Source organism: Salpingoeca rosetta (assembly GCF_000188695.1).
Source record: "Salpingoeca rosetta unplaced genomic scaffold supercont1.5, whole genome shotgun sequence".
In the NCBI taxonomy this organism is placed as follows: Eukaryota; class Choanoflagellata; order Craspedida; family Salpingoecidae; genus Salpingoeca; species Salpingoeca rosetta.
Window position 1 is genome coordinate 909,442 of NW_004754929.1, and position 18,809 is coordinate 928,250.

General features: G+C 54.8%; 3 protein-coding genes across 3 annotated transcripts; 1 reads left to right on the forward strand and 2 right to left on the reverse strand.

Moving 5' to 3' along the window:
- Positions 1-107: 107 nt before the first annotated feature.
- Positions 108-11,027, reverse strand: PTSG_02263 (uncharacterized protein). Its single transcript, XM_004996691.1, has 29 exons — positions 10,106-11,027; positions 9,798-9,942; positions 9,440-9,555; positions 9,110-9,260; positions 8,741-8,808; positions 8,353-8,549; positions 7,967-8,032; positions 7,559-7,715; positions 7,146-7,304; positions 6,928-6,999; positions 6,658-6,783; positions 6,331-6,403; positions 6,060-6,131; positions 5,735-5,841; positions 5,255-5,467; positions 4,954-5,028; positions 4,735-4,814; positions 4,371-4,455; positions 4,108-4,191; positions 3,500-3,803; positions 3,185-3,291; positions 2,886-2,981; positions 2,580-2,695; positions 2,259-2,364; positions 1,890-2,034; positions 1,545-1,676; positions 1,195-1,290; positions 903-1,006; positions 108-578 (listed from the first exon to the last, which is right to left on the reverse strand). The coding sequence occupies exons 1-29, from the start codon at positions 10,769-10,771 to the stop codon at positions 459-461; spliced, it is 4,038 nt and encodes a 1,345-aa protein (XP_004996748.1). The 5' UTR covers positions 10,772-11,027; the 3' UTR covers positions 108-458.
- A 1,381-nt stretch (positions 11,028-12,408) lies between these two features.
- PTSG_02264 (uncharacterized protein) lies at positions 12,409-16,440 on the forward strand. Its single transcript, XM_004996692.1, has 5 exons — positions 12,409-14,939; positions 15,220-15,308; positions 15,564-15,641; positions 15,815-15,880; positions 16,162-16,440. The coding sequence occupies exons 1-5, from the start codon at positions 12,547-12,549 to the stop codon at positions 16,236-16,238; spliced, it is 2,703 nt and encodes a 900-aa protein (XP_004996749.1). The 5' UTR covers positions 12,409-12,546; the 3' UTR covers positions 16,239-16,440.
- Positions 16,441-18,152: 1,712 nt separating this feature from the next.
- Positions 18,153-18,420, reverse strand: PTSG_11858 (uncharacterized protein; the record flags this gene model as incomplete). Its single annotated transcript, XM_004996693.1, has 2 exons — positions 18,153-18,345; positions 18,392-18,420. 2 exons carry the CDS (start codon positions 18,418-18,420, stop codon positions 18,153-18,155), a joined length of 222 nt encoding a protein of 73 aa, XP_004996750.1.
- Between the last annotated feature and the right edge of the window lie 389 nt (positions 18,421-18,809).

An 18,809-nucleotide genomic window follows, 5' to 3' on the forward strand; every position in this document is an offset into this window, starting at 1 on the left:
GTTCCTGTTATTAGTGTTGAGTAGGATGCACTCGGGCAGGATAGGAGTCGACATGGTTGAATTGTGGTGCTGTTTGTGTGTGTGTGTGTGTGTGTGTGTGTGTGTGTGTATTATTGAACAACAGGTGCGCCTGATGTAGGTTTGCGTGAAGCTTCTCTGTTATTTGGTCTGAGAAACGAAATGAAACTCTTAAGCGCACATGCAGAATTCCAACAACAGCCAGACACAGGCTCACAACACTTCGATACAAAGAGTCGTAAAGCACGCGACGATGACGCACGAACAATTACAAACACAACGGCACACATAACAACGGCATCATGTTCCAAGAAAAACAAATAGGGTTGTGGTGGTGCAAGCGCAGAGCAGCACGAAATGACACACGACACACTGAAAATGACAACCAAACGCAACAAGCACGAAGTATCCAGCACCCAGCTCGCCACTGGTGCTGTCGGCTACTCGTCATCGCTCATGTCGTCCTCGATGGGGTCTGCACTCCCTTCATCGCCGTCGCCGCTGCTTGTCAAGTCCATCTGCAGCATCAACGACCGCTTGGCACGACGGTGCCGCGACAGCTGAGCGTGTGTGCGTGCGTGTGTGTGCGTGCGTGTGTGTGTGTGTGTGTGTTTGTGTGCGTGCGTGTGCATGCGTGTGCGCGTGTGTGTGTGTGTGTGTGTGTGTGTGTGTGTGTGTGTGTGTGTGTGTGTGTGTGTGGTGTGAGGGAGAGAAGAGAGAGACTTGGGGAGAGCGTCGCACAGGCAGAGGGACAGAGGGGGAGAACACATGCACGCACGCACGCACGCACGCGCAAGTGCATTGGAATATAACGACCGACCGAATCACCCGAGCACAACAGCGAACCAAACCACCATCAACTGTCCACATCCTTGATGTTGTACCTTCGTGGGTGGCTCGTCTTCCTCATGCTCATCCATGGCATCACCATCGTCATCGTCGACAATGGGGTCTTCCTCAAGAACGGGGCGGCGACGCGTTGTCTTGGCTGTAATGTAATCAGCAGGACCAAAGCAGCACATATCAGTGAGCATCGTAACACATAACGCACAGGTCACGGCAAGGACGTCACGCGCACCCGGTGTGTGTGTGTGTGTGTGTGTGTGTGTGTGTGTGTGTGTGTGTGTGTGTGTGTGTGTGTGTGTGTGTGTGTGTGTGTGTGTGTGTGTGGCGAACCTTGCTTGACAGGAGAAATCCAGTCGTCTTCTGTGTCATCTCCATCTGCGCCCTCCAAATGCGTCTGCTTTAAGTTGCCCCAATATGACTTGAGCTCTGTGTGTGTGTGTGTGTGTGTGTGTGTGTGTGTGTGTGTGTGTGTGTGTGTGTGTGTGTGTGTGTGTGTGTGAGTGAGTGAGTGAGAGAGACGCAGAGGGACAAGGTAGGTGCAGGATAGGTTGCACAAACTGAAACACGTCACACAGCCGTCAACACATTACACTTCCACGCCAGCCAGAGAGACCCTGCAACACCGTACAGTCATACAATACGGCAAGGAATGACTAAAGGACGCAAAGACCAACACAAACCTGGGTTGGCAAGTTGACTTGAGTCCTCCACATCCTCAATGCTCTCGTCAGCTGCGCGCCGCTTTGCACCGCCAGAACGGCGACGGCGCGATCCTTTCTTCGCCGACGCCGTCGGGGTGCGCCGCTTCCGGTCTGCTCATCAGTCAGTGTGTGTGTGTGTGTGTGTGTGTGTGTGTGTGTGTGTGTGTGTGTGTGTGTGTGTGTGTGTGAGTGTGTGAGTGTGTGAGTGTGTGAGTGTGTGTGTATGTGAAGTTGGGGACAGTTGCTTCCTTTGCTTCCTCATGTCAAACACATGCGGGTGGAACAGCACCATTACAGCCGTCAACCACCTCCATCACCACATACTTGAGCCGGGCGTCTTGGGCATGTTGCGTTTGCCAGAGAGCGTGTTGCACAGCAACGTGTAGGGCACCCACTCCTCTGTCTCCTGTGGGTGCAACTGGCGCATGTCTACAACATTGCTCAAGTAATCGCGCAGCTTTGTTTTGTCCTGCAAAACGACAAACACACACACAACCAAGCGCAAAACCCAATGACGCGTGAGCACAAACCGCCTCGCAAAATGCACGAAACGAAACGCACTCGATGCAGATAAACCCCTTGAGCACACACACAAGACCACACACACAAGACCACACACAAACACACACACACAGAAGGGAAGTGTAGATGTACAGAGCATACGCTACGCTCGAAAAAGTGTTCACACGATACCTGAGCAGCAAGCTTCATGGTAAACTCCTTGACCACTTCCAGGAAGGGAAGGTTGGTAGGCACACCTCCCTCATCTGCAGCCGCAAGTGCAAAGGAGATGCCGCGACTACCAGCGGGGAACGAGGTGGCAGATGATATTCGAATCAAATGGCGTGAGCAAGGAAGCAAATGTGCACAGCCATCGATACGACGTCAGACTTTCACAACCAAGCTTCACAAGCAGTCACACAAACACGCACGCACGCACGCACGCACGCACACACACACACACAGAGTAACATGCACAAATGTACACACACACTCAGTCACTGCCTCACATACGTGTGCAAGTTGACAATTTCCTGGCGATAGCGCTTGTGCTCGATGCCAAACGTCAATGCCAACCGCTTGGCAACTTCTCGCATGTCTTCCGTCACCTCCTGCTCCTCTTGGTACCACTGCACCCGCAGACACCATGTAGTTCTTGATATGAGACGCAACGAGGAGACTGGGGTCACCTAAAGTATCAAGGCTTCATTGCCCTTCGCAAACACGCACACATGCACGCTCGCACACGCACAACGCATGCACGCCACACAAACGCATGCCCACACGTCACACATGTGCGTGCACATGCAAAAGTGACACCTGCTTGAGGCCCTCGATGAGAAGTTGGCTGTAGGCGCGCTTGTCGTTGGTGCGGATGGACGCCAGCGTCGCCTTGAGCAACGGCGTCACGTCATCCTGTACCAGCGCAACGCCACAGCACCATATTGTTCGTATCAGAACACGGGCAGGTGGAGATGGATGAGGAAGAGGAAGAGAGGAAGAGAGGAAGAGGTGGTGGCGGTGGTGGTAGCGGACGAGATTATGCGCAGGTACACACTCACTGACACACTCCCTGACACGACAATGGTTTGCCAACCCAACTTGACATGCAGTCGCACCTCCAGGTAGAAGCGGAGAAGGGGGCCCATGTTGCTTGGAGAGATGGCATTGACGGCCACGAGACGGCAGAAGCACGTCAAAATGTCCTTGCGAACCTCAATCTCATCTGCTCAGCATCAAACGCACAAGTGTGTGTGTGTGTGTGTGTGTGAATAAGCCAGCTGCCCGCCGTTGGGAACCAACCCATACACAACTGCGAACGCCACAAACACGAAGAAAAAAAACACACACACACACACAAGCATCAAAACAACCACATACATGTGACTCACACAGACGTACCCACACAAGCACGCACACAAGCAAACAAGTACCTTGCTGCTTGAAGCGCTGGGCAACGTCGGCATCTTCGGGAATGGTTGGCACGCCTGCGCGGAGAACATCGGTGACAAAGGAGAGCGCCTTCTCTTGCGTGGACGGTTTGGGCACAAACGACCACGTCACCGCTGTTGCCGCTGTCGCCTCTGCAAGGGCGCTTGGTGTGGCTGCGTAGAGATACACGACGTGCGAGATGAGCTGCAGAGCGGCAACCTTGACATCCTTCGTGCCAATGCCCAGCAGGGTGGAAGCGGCCTTCACCAGGCGGTCGCGCGTGCGCACGTGGGCCACAAGCAGCTCCTAGCACACCCGCAACAGCACGAGCATGAGTGTGTAATTGTGAACGCAAATGTGTTTGTGGATGCGAACGTGAACGTAATTTGCATATGTGAACGTCAACGTGATTGTGTGTGTGTGTGATTGTGATTGTGATTGTGATTGTGATTGTGATTGTGATTGTGAACGTAACTTGCGTATGTGTGTGAGGCGAGGAAGAGATGGAGGAGCGGGTGGAGAAATAAAAGGACAAGGAGGGAGAAGGAAGAGAAGGGAGCGCATTGCATGCATGTCAAACTGTCACGCACACGCTGCAAGCACACCGGACCTCATCTGGGGTGTCCTCGTCTGTCAAGTGCTCAATGTCACAGGCAAGAACAAACAGCGACAAGTCCAGCGCGGAGCAGAGCGTCTGCAATAGTGTGGATGGCATAATTCGCAGTGAGAAACGTGCCGTTGTACATCAACCGCAACAACAGTATGCACCAAAAGAACGCGCACACACGCACACGCATATATTCACTCACATGCACAAGCACACGCACATATATTCACACACATGCACAACCACACACGCACACACACACCAACCTCGGAGAGGACGGCCTGGGATGCGGCTGCCTCAAGCACTTTCGCGATGGGCGCAGCGAGACGCAGGGACTGCACGTCATACGATCTATGAACAAAACACAACAGCGGGACAATGCACAAGAGAGCAAGCAAGCACACGACACGTGAGTTCAACGACCAGAATGTGTGGGGAAGAAGACGAAACCACATCAACGCACAAACGCATCAACCACCCCACCACCCAACAAACTGACGGAAACACTTCACACTCATCCAGGTTTTTCACCTTCATCTTCTCTCCCCCGCCCCCAACACGCACACACACACACACGCACACACGCACACGCACACACGCACACGCACACACACTACCAATGCGACATACTCTGCATATGCGCGGAGCCGGGCCATGCACGCAGTGAGCCTGTAGCCTTCCTCGCTCTTGGTCTCGTCTTCATCATCGTCCTAACCAAAACCGGGGGCGAGCAGACAGTTGAGTCACACATGAGCACAAGGAAGGGCACACAAACACTGTTTCACACACACTCACTTCCATGAACACACGTGAGCACAGGCAAAGACACAATCAAACTCATAAACAAACCTCTGGCACTTCAATATCGATGATGGTGTGCAACGTCTTGCAGACTTGATCCGTGATTTGCTCCACAAATGTTTCCTGTCCAAGTTGTCATTTGGTGTGAGCACGCGTGCCGACTCAACTCCTCGCACACAAGAGCGCGCGCACACACACACACACATACGCTTACCCATGCACATTCAAACACGCACTGACGTGAAACATGCATTCACTCACGTGAACATACACATGAGCATACATTCGCCCTCGCACATACACATGCAGATGCGCAAACAACCCCACAGACAAAGTGGCAGCAGCCTACCGCTTCCGTGGCCAGCGCAAGTTCGGAGGACGTGAAGAAGTAGAAGGAGGACATGCACTCGTGCAACAGGTTTGAGTCTGTGTGTAGCAGACAAATGTCTCGGAGGATGGTAAGGGTGCGCGTGAGCACCTCTGGATGCTGTGTGTACATGTCCATCTCAAAGTACTGCGGGATCTGCACCAGCGCCCGCGACTTTGGCGCATCCGCAGCAAACTGGACCAAAAACAGTTGTATGAAATGAGGCAGAGGGGCCACGAGTGGCAACAACGGCGGTTGATAGTTGTGTGAGTAGAAATAAGGACGAGGTCACACACACACAACAAAACAAAACACAACCAACACACACACGCACACACAGCACGAAAGAACACACACACACAACACGACAGAACACGACAACACGACAGAACAGAACAGAACAGAACACACACACAGTCCAAAACACAACACACACACGCACAAATACAAGACCCGACGCACCTTTGACAAGAGACCGGGGAGGGGCTTGAGGAACGCCTTTGTGACGTCTTGCACCGCAGCATCGGCTTCCTTCTGCTTCACTTTCTCGTCGCGGAAGTTTCCTTCACCTGCATGGCGTGAGCACCACAGAAGGGGGCTGAGCTTGTGTACACTTGTATGCGCAGAGAAAGAGCAAATGCACGCGCACGACACATGTTCACACACACACACACACACACACACACACACACACACACATGTTCACACACACGCACACACACACACACATACATACACACAGAGCACTCGCACACATGATTTCAAGGCATTGTCCCAGCGCACGAACCTGTTGCGCGCTTGATGGCGCCAACAAGAAGCTCGGCCAAGATGACTTCTTCCGCAGATGCAAGGCGCGTGTCTGCAAGCCACAATGTACACACACAATGCACCCAGACAAACGTGCGCGTACAGATAAAACCGTGAGTGCATGCGTGTCGTGCGTGTATGTGCGCCGGTTGGTGCTGTTGGGACAGCGAGCAGCATGACTACAAATGTGAGCAGGCATCTGCGAGCATCAAAAAAAAAAAAAAAAAAAAAGGCAAACCAAACACACGCACCAGTGAAGCCCTGGTCTTCGTCCTTGTCAATGTTGTTGTCCTGCTCCAACAGATCAACGTACGTCGACCATGACTGGACACAAGCCCCCACACACGTGCACGCACACAAGCACACGCACACGCAAAGGAAACAAATGAGATTCGCTTTGGATGCGTTGATCCGCTCTTCAAACACAACCAAACCAGGAGCACACACGCGCACACACGCACACACGCACACACACGCGCACCCCCCCCCCACACACACACACACACGCGCACATACGCACAAATACGCACACACGCACATACGCACACGCATGCAACGCACAGAGAGAGCAAACTCACGTGAATGGCGGGGAGATGGTCCCAAACGGCATCGACAAAGAGCCCGTAGCGCTCCGAGCCGTGGTTGTCACCGTACTGCGCAATAAAGCGAACGATCGTTTGGATCAAGAGGCGAAGCTCGTGCTCCTGGAACCGGTTTCAAAAGCAATGGCGCGTGCATGGTGTGAGAGACGGGCAGAAAACGGGAGCGACAAAATTTACACAGTCGAAGACACACACACACGCACACGCACACGCACATACACACAGAGAGATGTGCAGTAGCAAGACCTCGTCGTGCTCATCCTCGGCGCAGAGCTCCTGCAGCTGCGCAATCAGCGTGTGCACAAGGTGCGCCCCAGCCTGTACATGCACACAATAACAACACATCGTTTTGTAGTGAGCGAAAGCAGGCCGTCTAGCTCCACTATTGAGTGAGAGCTGAGCCACACAGCACGCCTGCAAGCACACACACACACACGTACAAGCACGCATGCATGCATGCGCACCTGTCTGGCAACAGCTGGGTTAGCAGCAAAGCAGAGGGCCCAGGGCCGCTTTGTTTCTTCCTCGGCGAGGCGGCCACGTGAGTAGAGCTGCATCATCAGCGAGATGATGCGCGAAACCACCGTGTCGCTCGTATCTTGTAGCATGAACAGCAACCGATTCTGCGCAAGGAAGGCGTCGCGCGTGATGGAGGAAGGGTGTGTGTGTGTGTGTGTGTGTGTGTGTGTGTGTGTGTGTGTGTGTGTGTGTGTGTGTGTGTGTGTGTGTGTATGTGTGTGTGATTGCAGAAGCAGAGTGACCATTGTACATGTTTCACGGTCAAGCACCATCAAGACCAACGACTCACGCACACACGCATATGCATGCATACATACACCTCGACGTACACAAGCACACACGCGCACACAGCACGCACCTTGAACTTTGAGTAGAAGAGGTCGAGGCGCTGGTTCATCTCCTCGTTTGCAAAGAGACGCGTGAGTGTGTCAACAACGCTGACGCGCACATCCGCACTGCGATCGTTGAGTTCCCAGCCAAAGTACTTGAGGTACTTGTCGTCAAGAAACATCTCGCTACAAACACATGCGAGCAAAGGGGAGACAGCCATGGTGAACAAACAAAGGCGGCGGTGGCATTGGTGGTGGTGGCGAACAAGAAGCACAGCAGTGCTGCGGTTAAGATGACACTCGCATGAACGAATGGGGGAGAGTATGCTGAAGGGTATGCAGGGTATCCAAGCCCATGTGTTCGTGTGTGTGTGTGTGTGCGTGTGTGTGTGTGTGTGTGTACATGCACACACGTGCATATAGATGCACACGCGTACCTGTATTCGGTGACCCATGTCCCCAATTCTTCCATCACGACGACACGAATGTCTGCACTCACGTCCCTGCTCGTTCCGCAATACAGGAGATGTGCGCATGTGTGTAAGGTGAGGAAAGTCGATGTGGCTTCGACTAGCTGGATCAACTCACAGCACGCATGAGATCATGCACCAAAACAAAACACAGAAGCTCACACATAAGGAGTACGATCACGCGGACAGTGTAAATACAAACACAATCACCAGACATATGCATGCTGGCACCCCTTGTCCCACCCACCCATCCATCCGCACACAGGCACGCACACACGCACATAGACACATCCATCCACACGCACAGGCGCAACACAGAGAAGCACACACGCACGCACACACAGAATTCTGACCTGTAGCGATGGATGGCAATGCCTTCAAAGATGAGGGTGAGAATCTCATCCACGCGTTCCTTGCGCATGGATGCTTGCGACATTGCGTCCTCCACCTCTTCCAGCTTCTTTGCCTCAGCCGTTGTACGCTTTCCTGCCTTCTTTCCCTTCTTCTTCGTTGGTGTCGCAGAGTCTGCCTTCAGCTGGTCAAACGTCGCCTGGCAACAACACCAACAATAAGTGTGAGCATCACGAACCCACCCAAGCATCACACACACACATAAACACGCACACAGAAAACCAGTTGCACAGAAGGAGGACCAGTATGTGTGTGGCTGTGTGTGTGTGTGTGTGTGTGTGTGCGCGCGCGCGCGTGTGTGTGTGTGTGTGCAGTGTAGGATGGTTGTACCTGTGTGTCTTCCACATCTTTTGCCAAGTCCAAGGCCAAGGGAATCAACAGCGTGCCAAGCTTCATGCCTGTGTTGGCCATGAATGAAAGAGTGAGCATGTGGGTTCATGTTGCGGTTGAGATATTCGAGTGTGTGCTGCACGTTTGTGTTCGAATCCACGTACATTGGTATTCAAATCCACACCAACCGTACCCCTTTCACCCTTCACGTGTGTGTGTGTGCGTGCGTGCGTGTGTGTGTGTGTGTGTGTGTGTGTGTGTGTGTGTGTGTGTGTGTGTGTGTGTGTGTGTGTGTGTGTGTGTGTGTGCGCGCAAGTGCAAGTGGCAAGACCACCACCGCCACCACCACGAGTCTCAACCGCGAAATACCGAAGAAGACGGCGGTGTGGCGGAACGCGCGCACTTGCGCGGTTGAAAGCAAGGTCAAAAAGTTGATGAGCGTGTCCGTGAAGTTGTCATCAAACAGAATATCACTTCGCACGCGGTCAATCACGCCCTGCAGGAATCGAATAGCCTGCGTCTGCAAATAGAGTACACGTGTGTGTGTGTGTGTGTGTGTGTGTGTGTGTGTGTGTGTGTGTGTGTGTGTGTGTGTGTGTGTGTGTGAGTAAACAATGCAGGAACGATTATGATGCAAGACAATACATACCCGCACACCATCCAGACAACATGCAGACAAGACACAAACAAGACACAGACCTTGAACTTTCCACTGGACTGCTTGAGTGGGTACTGGCCCATGTTCTCTGGGAACTGAGCAACGAGGTCCACATACGCCGCCCTGAGATCGCTCAAGTTGTTCTCGTCAATGGCGCCTGCTCGTGCACATAACGACGGATGCAAGAATGCGTTCGACATGTGCCATGTGGTTATGCGTTTGTCGTGTTCATACGTGCACATATGCAAAGGTGACCAGCATGGTACAGTGCGAATTCGCGCCAGTGAGCGTGGTACATGGTATGGAGATTGCACACGCGACATTCAGACAACAGGAAATTGGTCAGAAGCGCGCAAAGCATGCGCCCATGCACTCAACATCACCGCGCGCCACACTGACCTTGGTTGCCGCAGCAGTTGAGAATACAGGTGAGAAGATGGCAAATGGCCTGCTCGCGGTCGACTTCGTCGTAGTGGTTGACCCACTTGTCAAGTGCCCGTTTCAGCGTGTTGGCTGTGCCTTTCACACCTTTCATCAGATAGTTCTGTACATCGCGGCGCGCACAAATCGTTGTCGTCAGGCTACACACAAGAGGTCACAGCGGCACGAGCTCCAACACAAAATCACACACAAGCACACACAAGCACACACAAGCACACACAAGCACATACACACACACCCGCACGCACGCGCGTGCACGTGCCTACCGAGGAAGTGGTGGCGGCGTTGCTCTGCTTGCTGGAGGCGCGCTGCTTCTTGCTTTGAGCTTGTTTGCCTTTCTTCTTTGATTTGGCGCGCTTTGGACTTGGTCCCCCCTCCTCAAAGTCGTCATCATCGTCATCATCATCATCATCATCGCCATGGTCGTCGTTGTCGCTCTGCTCGTACTCTGACCCCTCTGTGGCGGCTGCGTCATCCTCCGCGCCTTGATCGCCTTCCTCTTCGTGGTGCAGCTGCTCGACGTCGTCGTCGTCGTCGTCGTCGTCGTCGTCCTCACCATCGGAGTTGTGGCGCCGGCTGACGGCGCGGCGCTGATGGCGCGCGCGCGGTTTGTTACGGCCGCGCTGTGTGGACTGCGGCGTGCGTGGTGAGGCGCGCACGGCCTTTGTGCCGCGCTTGGCTGCGGCTGGCGTTGTTGCTGTGCCGGAGGAGGCTGAGCCAGGCGATGACGAGGCTGCGGTGCTCAGGCGCTCGGCCGCAGCCCGCTTTGCGCGCCGAGATGGCCGCCCACTGCCGCTGCTGGGCGCGGGAACTGGGGTGGACACGGCGCTGCTGCTGCTGCTGTTGTGGCTGTTGCTGTCACCGGCATCATTATCATGGGCAGTCGCACCAGTGCGTCGCCTTGACTGGCGCCCGCGTGTTGCCGCAGGCATCGTTGTGCGTGTGTGTGTCGTGTGTTCGTGGGTTGGACAGGGTGTGTGCGTGCTGGCATCAACACTGAAGTCAAGGAGGGATGGCTTAGCTTTGCTTGCTGCAGCTCAAGCGCACCACCACCACTCAAAACAATACAGTTATCAACTCCACTCTCGCCACTGCTTGGTGTGTCTGCTCTCTTGCTGCTTGCTGTCTTGGGTGTGTTGTCGTGTTTGTGCTGTTCCCGCCAAAAACCGCGCCGAAATGGGCCCGTCCCATGTGGTGCATTCTGCCAAGAATAAAAAAACTGAAAAATATAGCTGAGTGACAAAAGGAAGGTGCGAGCGTCATTCGCTACTGGCAATTTTCGTTGAAATCATTGCCAAAAAAGCGGAAGACAGGCGTTTTGTGGCGTTTTGCGGGACAGACGGGCGAGTGGATTGCGGATGTTTTGGGGCTTTGGCCGCTGCTGCTGGTGGTTGAGTGGCCTGGCGTTGCCGCTGCACGTTCGTTGGCTGCCTGGCTGGTTTGGTGGTTTTTTCGTTCCCGCGCCTTCGGTTGTGGGGCTTCCCATCATCTTTCTCCTTGTACGAGCAGACGAACAAGCGCAAGCGCACTCAACAAATGAGAAAGACGTCACATCTCACAACAACAACACCACAATCACACAACAACCCAACCAAACAGACCAGCGACGACCAAAAAGCACAAGAAGAAGAAGCACACAGAAGCCACAAACCTTCTTCCTCCACAACACTGTCTCACATCACATCACCGCGTCAATTTCCACAAACTGCACCTGACCTTGCGTTCTCTGGTCGTTCTGGCTTGTTTGCTCCAAAGGCAGCAAGCCCCTGTTTTTGGTTGACCTCTGGTTCGCCCGGTTGACCTCACACACCCAAAGCCTTGCAACTCCCCAAAGACGTATTCCCCTCACGTTCAGTCAACTGCGGCTTCGTCTTTGTCTTCTGCGTCTCCTTCTTCGTTTCCTGTTTGCGCACCCTCGTGTCTCCGCACACATCTATCAGCGTCAGCATCATCATCATCATCATCATCATCACCGCCCCTGAATTTCCAGCAGTGGTGCGGTGAGCGTGACCCCCACGCCACGTGATTTCAACAGCCGCTTCCGATTGTGTCTCCCGACTGAGCCAACCCGACATCAAGCAACAACCATCCTTTACCACCCACCCCTTTGTCACTCCTCCTCCCCCCCCCCCAACCGACCAACCGACCAACCACAGCCCCCACGACCTGACTTTCCTGCCCGCCCCGTGTGGTGTTGTGCTTGTTTGTTTGTTTGTTTGTTTGTTTGTTTGTTTGCGGTGTTGCGGTGTAGTGGATGCGTGACAGAAGCATGCACAAGCTAATGGAGCATGCAGATGCACTAAACGACCCCTTCACATCCTCCCCACCCACAACCGACTCCCCAACGGCCGTGCCTCACCGCGCTCCCTCTGTGCCACCTCCTGATTGCACCAGCCAACAACAACAACAACAACAACAACAACAACAACAACAACAACAACAGCAGCAGCAGCAGCAGCAGCAGCAACAACAACAACAACAACAACAACAACAACAACAACAACAACAACAACAACAACAGCAGCAGCAGCAGCAGCAGCAACAACAACAACAACAACAACAACAACAACAACAACAGCAGCAGCAGCAGCAGTCGTCCTCGACATCAACGTCGTCGTTGACCTTGCAACAACAGCAGCAGCTGGAAGTTGAACAACGCCAGCTGCAGGAACTGGACCGCCTGGAACAACTTGTGCGGGCAAGGGGTATGGCTTCCAATGCTTCCACCCCACTGTCAATTCCAGACACGTCCGCCCAGGGCGCCAGCAACCACAGCACCAACAGCAATGCCAACAACATTGCCAACAACATTGCCAACAGCGGGAGGCCGGGTGGGCTTCGCCCGAGCCCACAACGCGTGATCGACCAGCACGGCCTCTCCCCAACAGCGGCTCTCGCCCGAGGCGCCAGTAAGGTCAGCAGCAGCAGCAATTCGAGCCAGGTGCACACGCCAGCCGTTGGCCCAAGCACCCCCGCATCAACCTCATCTTTGCCAGCCAACCCCAACGGCTCTGCTCGCCACACCCACACCACACCCGTCTCCCGCGTGAGCAGCAATACCAGCCTCGCAAACTTGGCCGCAATCGCAGGCGGGCTCAGTCCAGGATCATCGTTTCGGCTCGACAGCCCACAGCAACAGCCACACCCACAACAACACCCACAGCAACAGCACTCCACATCCGTGCGCGGCCATCAAAACCAACAACAACTTCCATACCGCCATCAGCCCCAATGGGCAAACACGCGCGCGGCTCGCATCGCGCATACAGATGACATGCCCCGCTCGCCCCAAGACACGTGCCACGCCCGAGCGGAACAGCCCGCGCCGTCCGCCTCCGCAGCGCTTCTTGAGGCGTTCAGGGGACAGCTCGGTGGAAACCCCGCGGCACGCAGATCCAGCAGCACCACCACCTCCACCACCGCCGCCGCCGCCATAAAGCGGCCCTCGGACCCCTTTGATGAGCTCGCGTCCATGTCCATACAGGGCATATGGCAACAGTGGTTTACACCGTCGAGTCAAGGCGATAGTGGTGGTGGTGGTGGCGGTGGCGGAAGCAGCAGCAATGGCGGTGACACCAACACTGGTGGTGGGACTGGCGACGGCAATCGCGACGCGTCATCGTCCTCAGCGGCGCATGCTCGCATGCCAACGCCACTGCAACAACCCCGGCACCAACACCAACCGCAACAGTCGCGGCAGTCGCATCAGCAGCAACCACAGCAGGCCGATGACGAGCGCGATTCGCAACTGGAGATGGTCAAGTGCGTCCTGAACATGTGGCTCGCCGGCCTGCTGCCACGTGCAGGCCTGCCGCTGCTGCAGCACGCCTGTGAACATGTGCTGGAGCATGTCTGTGGCCAACAGCGTCGCATGTCGGTGTCCACCCTGCAACAGGACGCACAGCGCCGCCTTCACAACACCCCAGCCGACGCGCTCAAGGCCATGTTCACCGTCATGCAACAACAACAGCAGCAGCAGCAGCAGCAACAGAACCAGCAGAAACAGCAGGCATCATCATCGTCGTCGTCGTCGTCTCTCGTCGGCACGGCACCTGCACTAGCCGGCACAACGTCGTCCGCTTCCATGGCAGCGCCCTCCTCATCGCTATCCAGCGTGTTCAACGCCGCCGTGTCTGGCATGTCCACAACAGCACCCGTCCCACCCACAAGCAGCGGCAACCACCCTGCCCGCTCAGCCGCCGACCCACAGCATCACCACCACCACCACCACCACCACCAGCAGCACCAGCAGTACCCTGGTCGCATGTCTCGCCCTGAGTTGCGGCTCAGGAACCACAACCAACACGTGGCCGCACCCGACGTGAGCGCTGCACCAGCAAGTGGCGGTGGCGGACAGCTGTCGAGTCTGTTTGGGACGCGCCGACCACCTGCCAGCCAGTTGGAGCTCCCCGCAATGCCAGACACCACGCTCACGGACTCGTTTCACCCGGTGGCCCTGTCAGACTTTGGCGACTTTGACATGGCGGATCTTGTTGGCCTGAATGACACAGGCACGCCACCTCAGCCGCCAGACGCACACAGCATTGGCGGTGGCGGCAGCAGCAGTGTCATGGCAGACTTGCAACACCAGCAGCACCAGCAGCACCAGCAGCTTGGGTCTGGTCGGCCAGGTGGGGACCCGCGGCACCTTCGCGGGGCGCGGTGGACGGATACGGAGACGCTCGGGATGGGCATCAACCGGGATGTGCAGGACATGATGTTCGACAGCTCCAATCTTCCCTGGGAGAACACCCTCTCTGCTTCATCACAACCACAACAGCAACAGCAACCGCAACAGCAACCGCAACAGGAGCTGCTCCTGCGGCAGCAACAGTCCCTGCTGCGGCATGCTGAAGGCACCCGCACCACGTACAACTTTGCCGCGTCCGTCCAGCAGGAGTCGCAGTCGTCCTCTGCTGCTGACGCGTTTGCGATGCGCGGGTGGTCTGATCTGCAGCGATTGCGGGCGCAGCGCAACAGCAGCAGCGGCAGCCACCTGAGTGATGACGCCAAGGCAACCAAGAAGCCAAAGGTGACTTGCCCCGTGTGCGGTGGGCCCGGCCGCGACACTGAGGCCCGCATCTGCGGCCTCTGCTACAAGTACGTCCAACACAGCACTGCTCATGTCGGAAGGAGAAGCGAGCTTGAGGAGGGGGGAGGGTTCGAACGCGAGTGTTGTCGTGAACGAACTTGTTTGGCGTTGCAGTGCAATCTTGTGCACCGGCACGTGCCGCTATGCTCTGCTTGTGTGTGTGTGTGTGTGTGTGTGTGTGTGTGTGTGTGTGTGTGTGTGTGTGTGTGTGCTAACTCGTTATTTGTGCTTGCTTGCTCACTGTGCTCACACCTTCTCCACCACCACCACCACCTTCGTGGTGTTCAGTGGCGTGTACAACGACATCAAGAAGTATCTCAAGCGCGAGCACACGCTTGACGCATCTGTCCTTGTTGACGCAGACCGCTTCATTCACGGTGTGTGTGTGTGTGTGTGGGTGTGTTTACTTTTGTTTCTTTGTTTTCGTTTGTTTGTTTGTTTGTTTGTTTGTTTGTCATGTGTGTTTGTCAGCCTTGTTCTTTGTTTTTGTTTGTTTGTTTGTCTGTCTGCGTGTGTCTGCCTCTTCCCTTGTCTCCTGGCACGTTGTTGGTGTCGCGCAGTTCATGAATGTTGTAGCTCCCCGTCACTTTCACACTCACACACACACTTATGTGCGCTCACACCTTCCACAGAGTTGCAAGTAATGCCTCGCGGCTGCGATAAGAACTACAGCTGCACAAAGGAGGACTACGCCTACGAGAAGCCCCAATGTGCGCACGTGTGTGTCTGTATATGTGTCTGCGTCTGTGTCTGCGTGTCACATGCACCTGTGTTGTGCGTGCTGTGTGCGGTGCGTCATCTCGTGGCGTTTCCCCTTCCTCAGTTTGTACACGCTCACGCAGACCGCACTTCTACCCGCCACCCTCCACGATCGCTCCAACAGATGAGAAGTGCACACGGTGTCGAAGCCTCGCTGTGACGCGCGCAGCACCTGAACTCGTGCTTCAAAGTATGTTCCAACCCCTCGCCTGCACACACACACACACACACACACACACACACACACACACACACACACACACACACACACACACACACACACACACACACACACGCACACACAAAACTGCCTTGCTACGCTGTGTTGCTTGTCCAGTTCTGTCGTTCCGGTGTTGGTGCCTACATCAACACACAAACGCTCGCATATGTACGCACCCAACATCCCACACATCCACACACCTTACACTACACACATCTCACACATCCATACACACACATGTGCGTGCACAGTGATTCGGAAGCAGCTTGATAAGGAGGCGCGTCGTCGCGAGCAAGACGCGCAGTACAAAGCTGACCCGTCAGCCTAGTGATGCCGGCCAGCGCACGCACATGTGTTGTCCCTCCAGTTGCACGCATACATCGTGTACTGACCGGAACTGCCAGCATTGCTGCCGATAGTAGTGCCGCTGCTGTCACTGCAGGCGTGCACATGCTCGAAGAGGCAACTTTCCCTGCCGTCCCCCTCCTCTCCCCCCCCCCCCTCTTCGTTTTTTTCCTTTCCTTCTGTCTTCCCTGCTCCTCTTCCTCTTTCCCTTCCTCTTCTCTCCTCAACTGCCCCTTTCTCGGTTCGTCTATGTGGACAGTGTGTGCGGCCCCATGCCACCTGTGCCCCTCGTTCCCAGTCCCCCGTTGTTGCTGCTGCTGTTGCTCCTTGTGCTTCTCAACACTTCAGCGTGTGTGTGTGTGTGTCTTGTTGTGCTTACTTCAAAGTGTTTTGTTAGCTGCCGTGGACTACTTCCATCGTGTTGTGTTTACGTATGTGGTCCACCTTTGCCTAGAGATGTGTCCATTTATTATTCGCCTGTTCCCCTGTTTGTGAGCCTCGCCCTCTCCTACCGCTTCTTATTGCGTCATGCTTCGCTCGTTCCTCCCTGTTCGGCATTTATTCGACATGCGCCTGTATCCTGCTCACCGCGTTATCGTGACACCCCCCTCCCTGCCTCAGTCGGCATAATTGCGCTCCCTTCCCCCTTCCCCCTTCTCCCTTGCCCTCTTCCCTCCTCGCGTGTTTCAATCATTTTCTCGCTTTGCTGTTGTGCACTTGCATCTTGCACATCCGCCGTTACACGCGCGTGTGTTTGTTCGAATCGTGTGATGAGGGGTCTTTGCACATGTGACGACGTGTGATGTGTGGTTGACTTCATCTTGTGCCGTTCCCCACACTGCTAGTGAAACTTTTGTTTGTTCCTCTGCTCAGTCGAGTACATGGTCACCACGTCACATCAACACCACATTGTGTCTCCTCCTCTTCTGTTGCCTTCTCTTCCCTCCATCTTCACCCACACTGCGCACGTGTTGTGGCCCATTGTATCGCCTGACTTGGCCGTGTGGTGGTGTTCCTTTGTCATGTCATATCATTGTCAGTTACGTTCCACTCCTTTGCATTAGCGCCGCGGATTCTAGTTGTCCCATCACCATCATCGTCGTCGTCGACCTGCTGGCTCGCACGAAATGTGTGTGCACTCATGATGGTGTTGTCCACTGAACGAACTAGCAGTCGTGATTCGATAAACACAAGCAAGCAAGAAGCAAATGAGCAAGCAAGACACAACCAAGCAAGATCAAGTGCAGGAAGGAAATGAGCAACAAGCAAACAAGCGAGCTGCATGCCCTTCTCTCTGCTCTTCTCCTGTTCACCCCATGGATTTGAGATGAAGTGAGTGATGTGATGTTGATGTGATGTGATGACATGACATGACGGTGTGTGCATTTATATTGTCTTTGTCTGTTGCTGCGAACGGAAGGAAAGGGTGGTAGAAAAACCAGGGTAACAAAACCATAATGGAGCAAGTTAAGAGTGGTGTGTGTGTGTGTGTGTGTGTGTGTGTGTGTGTGTGTGTGTGTGTGTGTGTGTGTGTGTGTATGTGTCGTTTGACCAAGGGCTATTGCTGCTGGTGCCGCCGTTGCAGCATGCAAGTGAAAGGCGATGCACAAACGCAAAGCATATCGGCACACAACAAAGGTCGAAACAACGTCTCACCAAATGCATAAAACCAGGCAACGCGCGCATTCGCGTACAACAAACACTTCAAAAGCGACAAGCACTCTGGACACATTTGGAGTGGGCTACTGATGAGGTGCACGCGCCCTAGAAGTAGCACGTAGGAGCATGAGCAGCAAGCGTGCATCACAGACACGCCGTGAAATGTAATGGGAGTGGCACATTGTCTTGCATGGTCAATTGTGGAGGAGTGCGAATCGCCAGTCACATACATTTGACATCACCGGGATGCTGGCAACAACTGTGCGCGCTCAGACGTGTCCACGCTTGGATCCTCCTCCTCCTCCTCCTCCTCCTCCTCCTCATCTGCGTCCACACCATGCGGCTGCTGTGCTGCTGCTGTTGCTGGTGTTGGTGCCGCTGTTGCCGCTGCTGTTGTTGTTAGAGCCGCGTCGTTCTCCACATCAACAGCGCTGGTTGCATATGTGGGCGGGTTTGAGTGCCCGAGCAGCGACGTACGCTCTGAGGACAGAGGATCGCGCTTGCATAATGGACACACCCGCCGGCGCTCACGCAACCACGGCGTGATGCAAGACTTGTGAAACTCTGCCAGCGGCGACACACGAGAAGACGGGAGGCGTGAGTAAGATGGGCGGGGGAGGAGGGTGGTGGCTGTTTGGTGGCGGCAATTGGAGAAATGCGTGCGTACGTGTGTGTGTGTGTGTGTGTGTGTGTGTGTGTGTGTGTGTGTGTGTGTGTGTGTGTGTGTGTGTGTGTGTTTGTGTGTGTGTGTGTGCATGCGTGTGTGTGTGCATGCGTGTGTGTGTGTGTGTGTGTTTGTGTTTGTGTGTGTGTGTGTGTGTGCATGTATGTGTGTGTGTGCATGTGCACACGTGTGTGTGTGTGTGTGTGTGTGTGCATGTGCACGTGTGTGTGT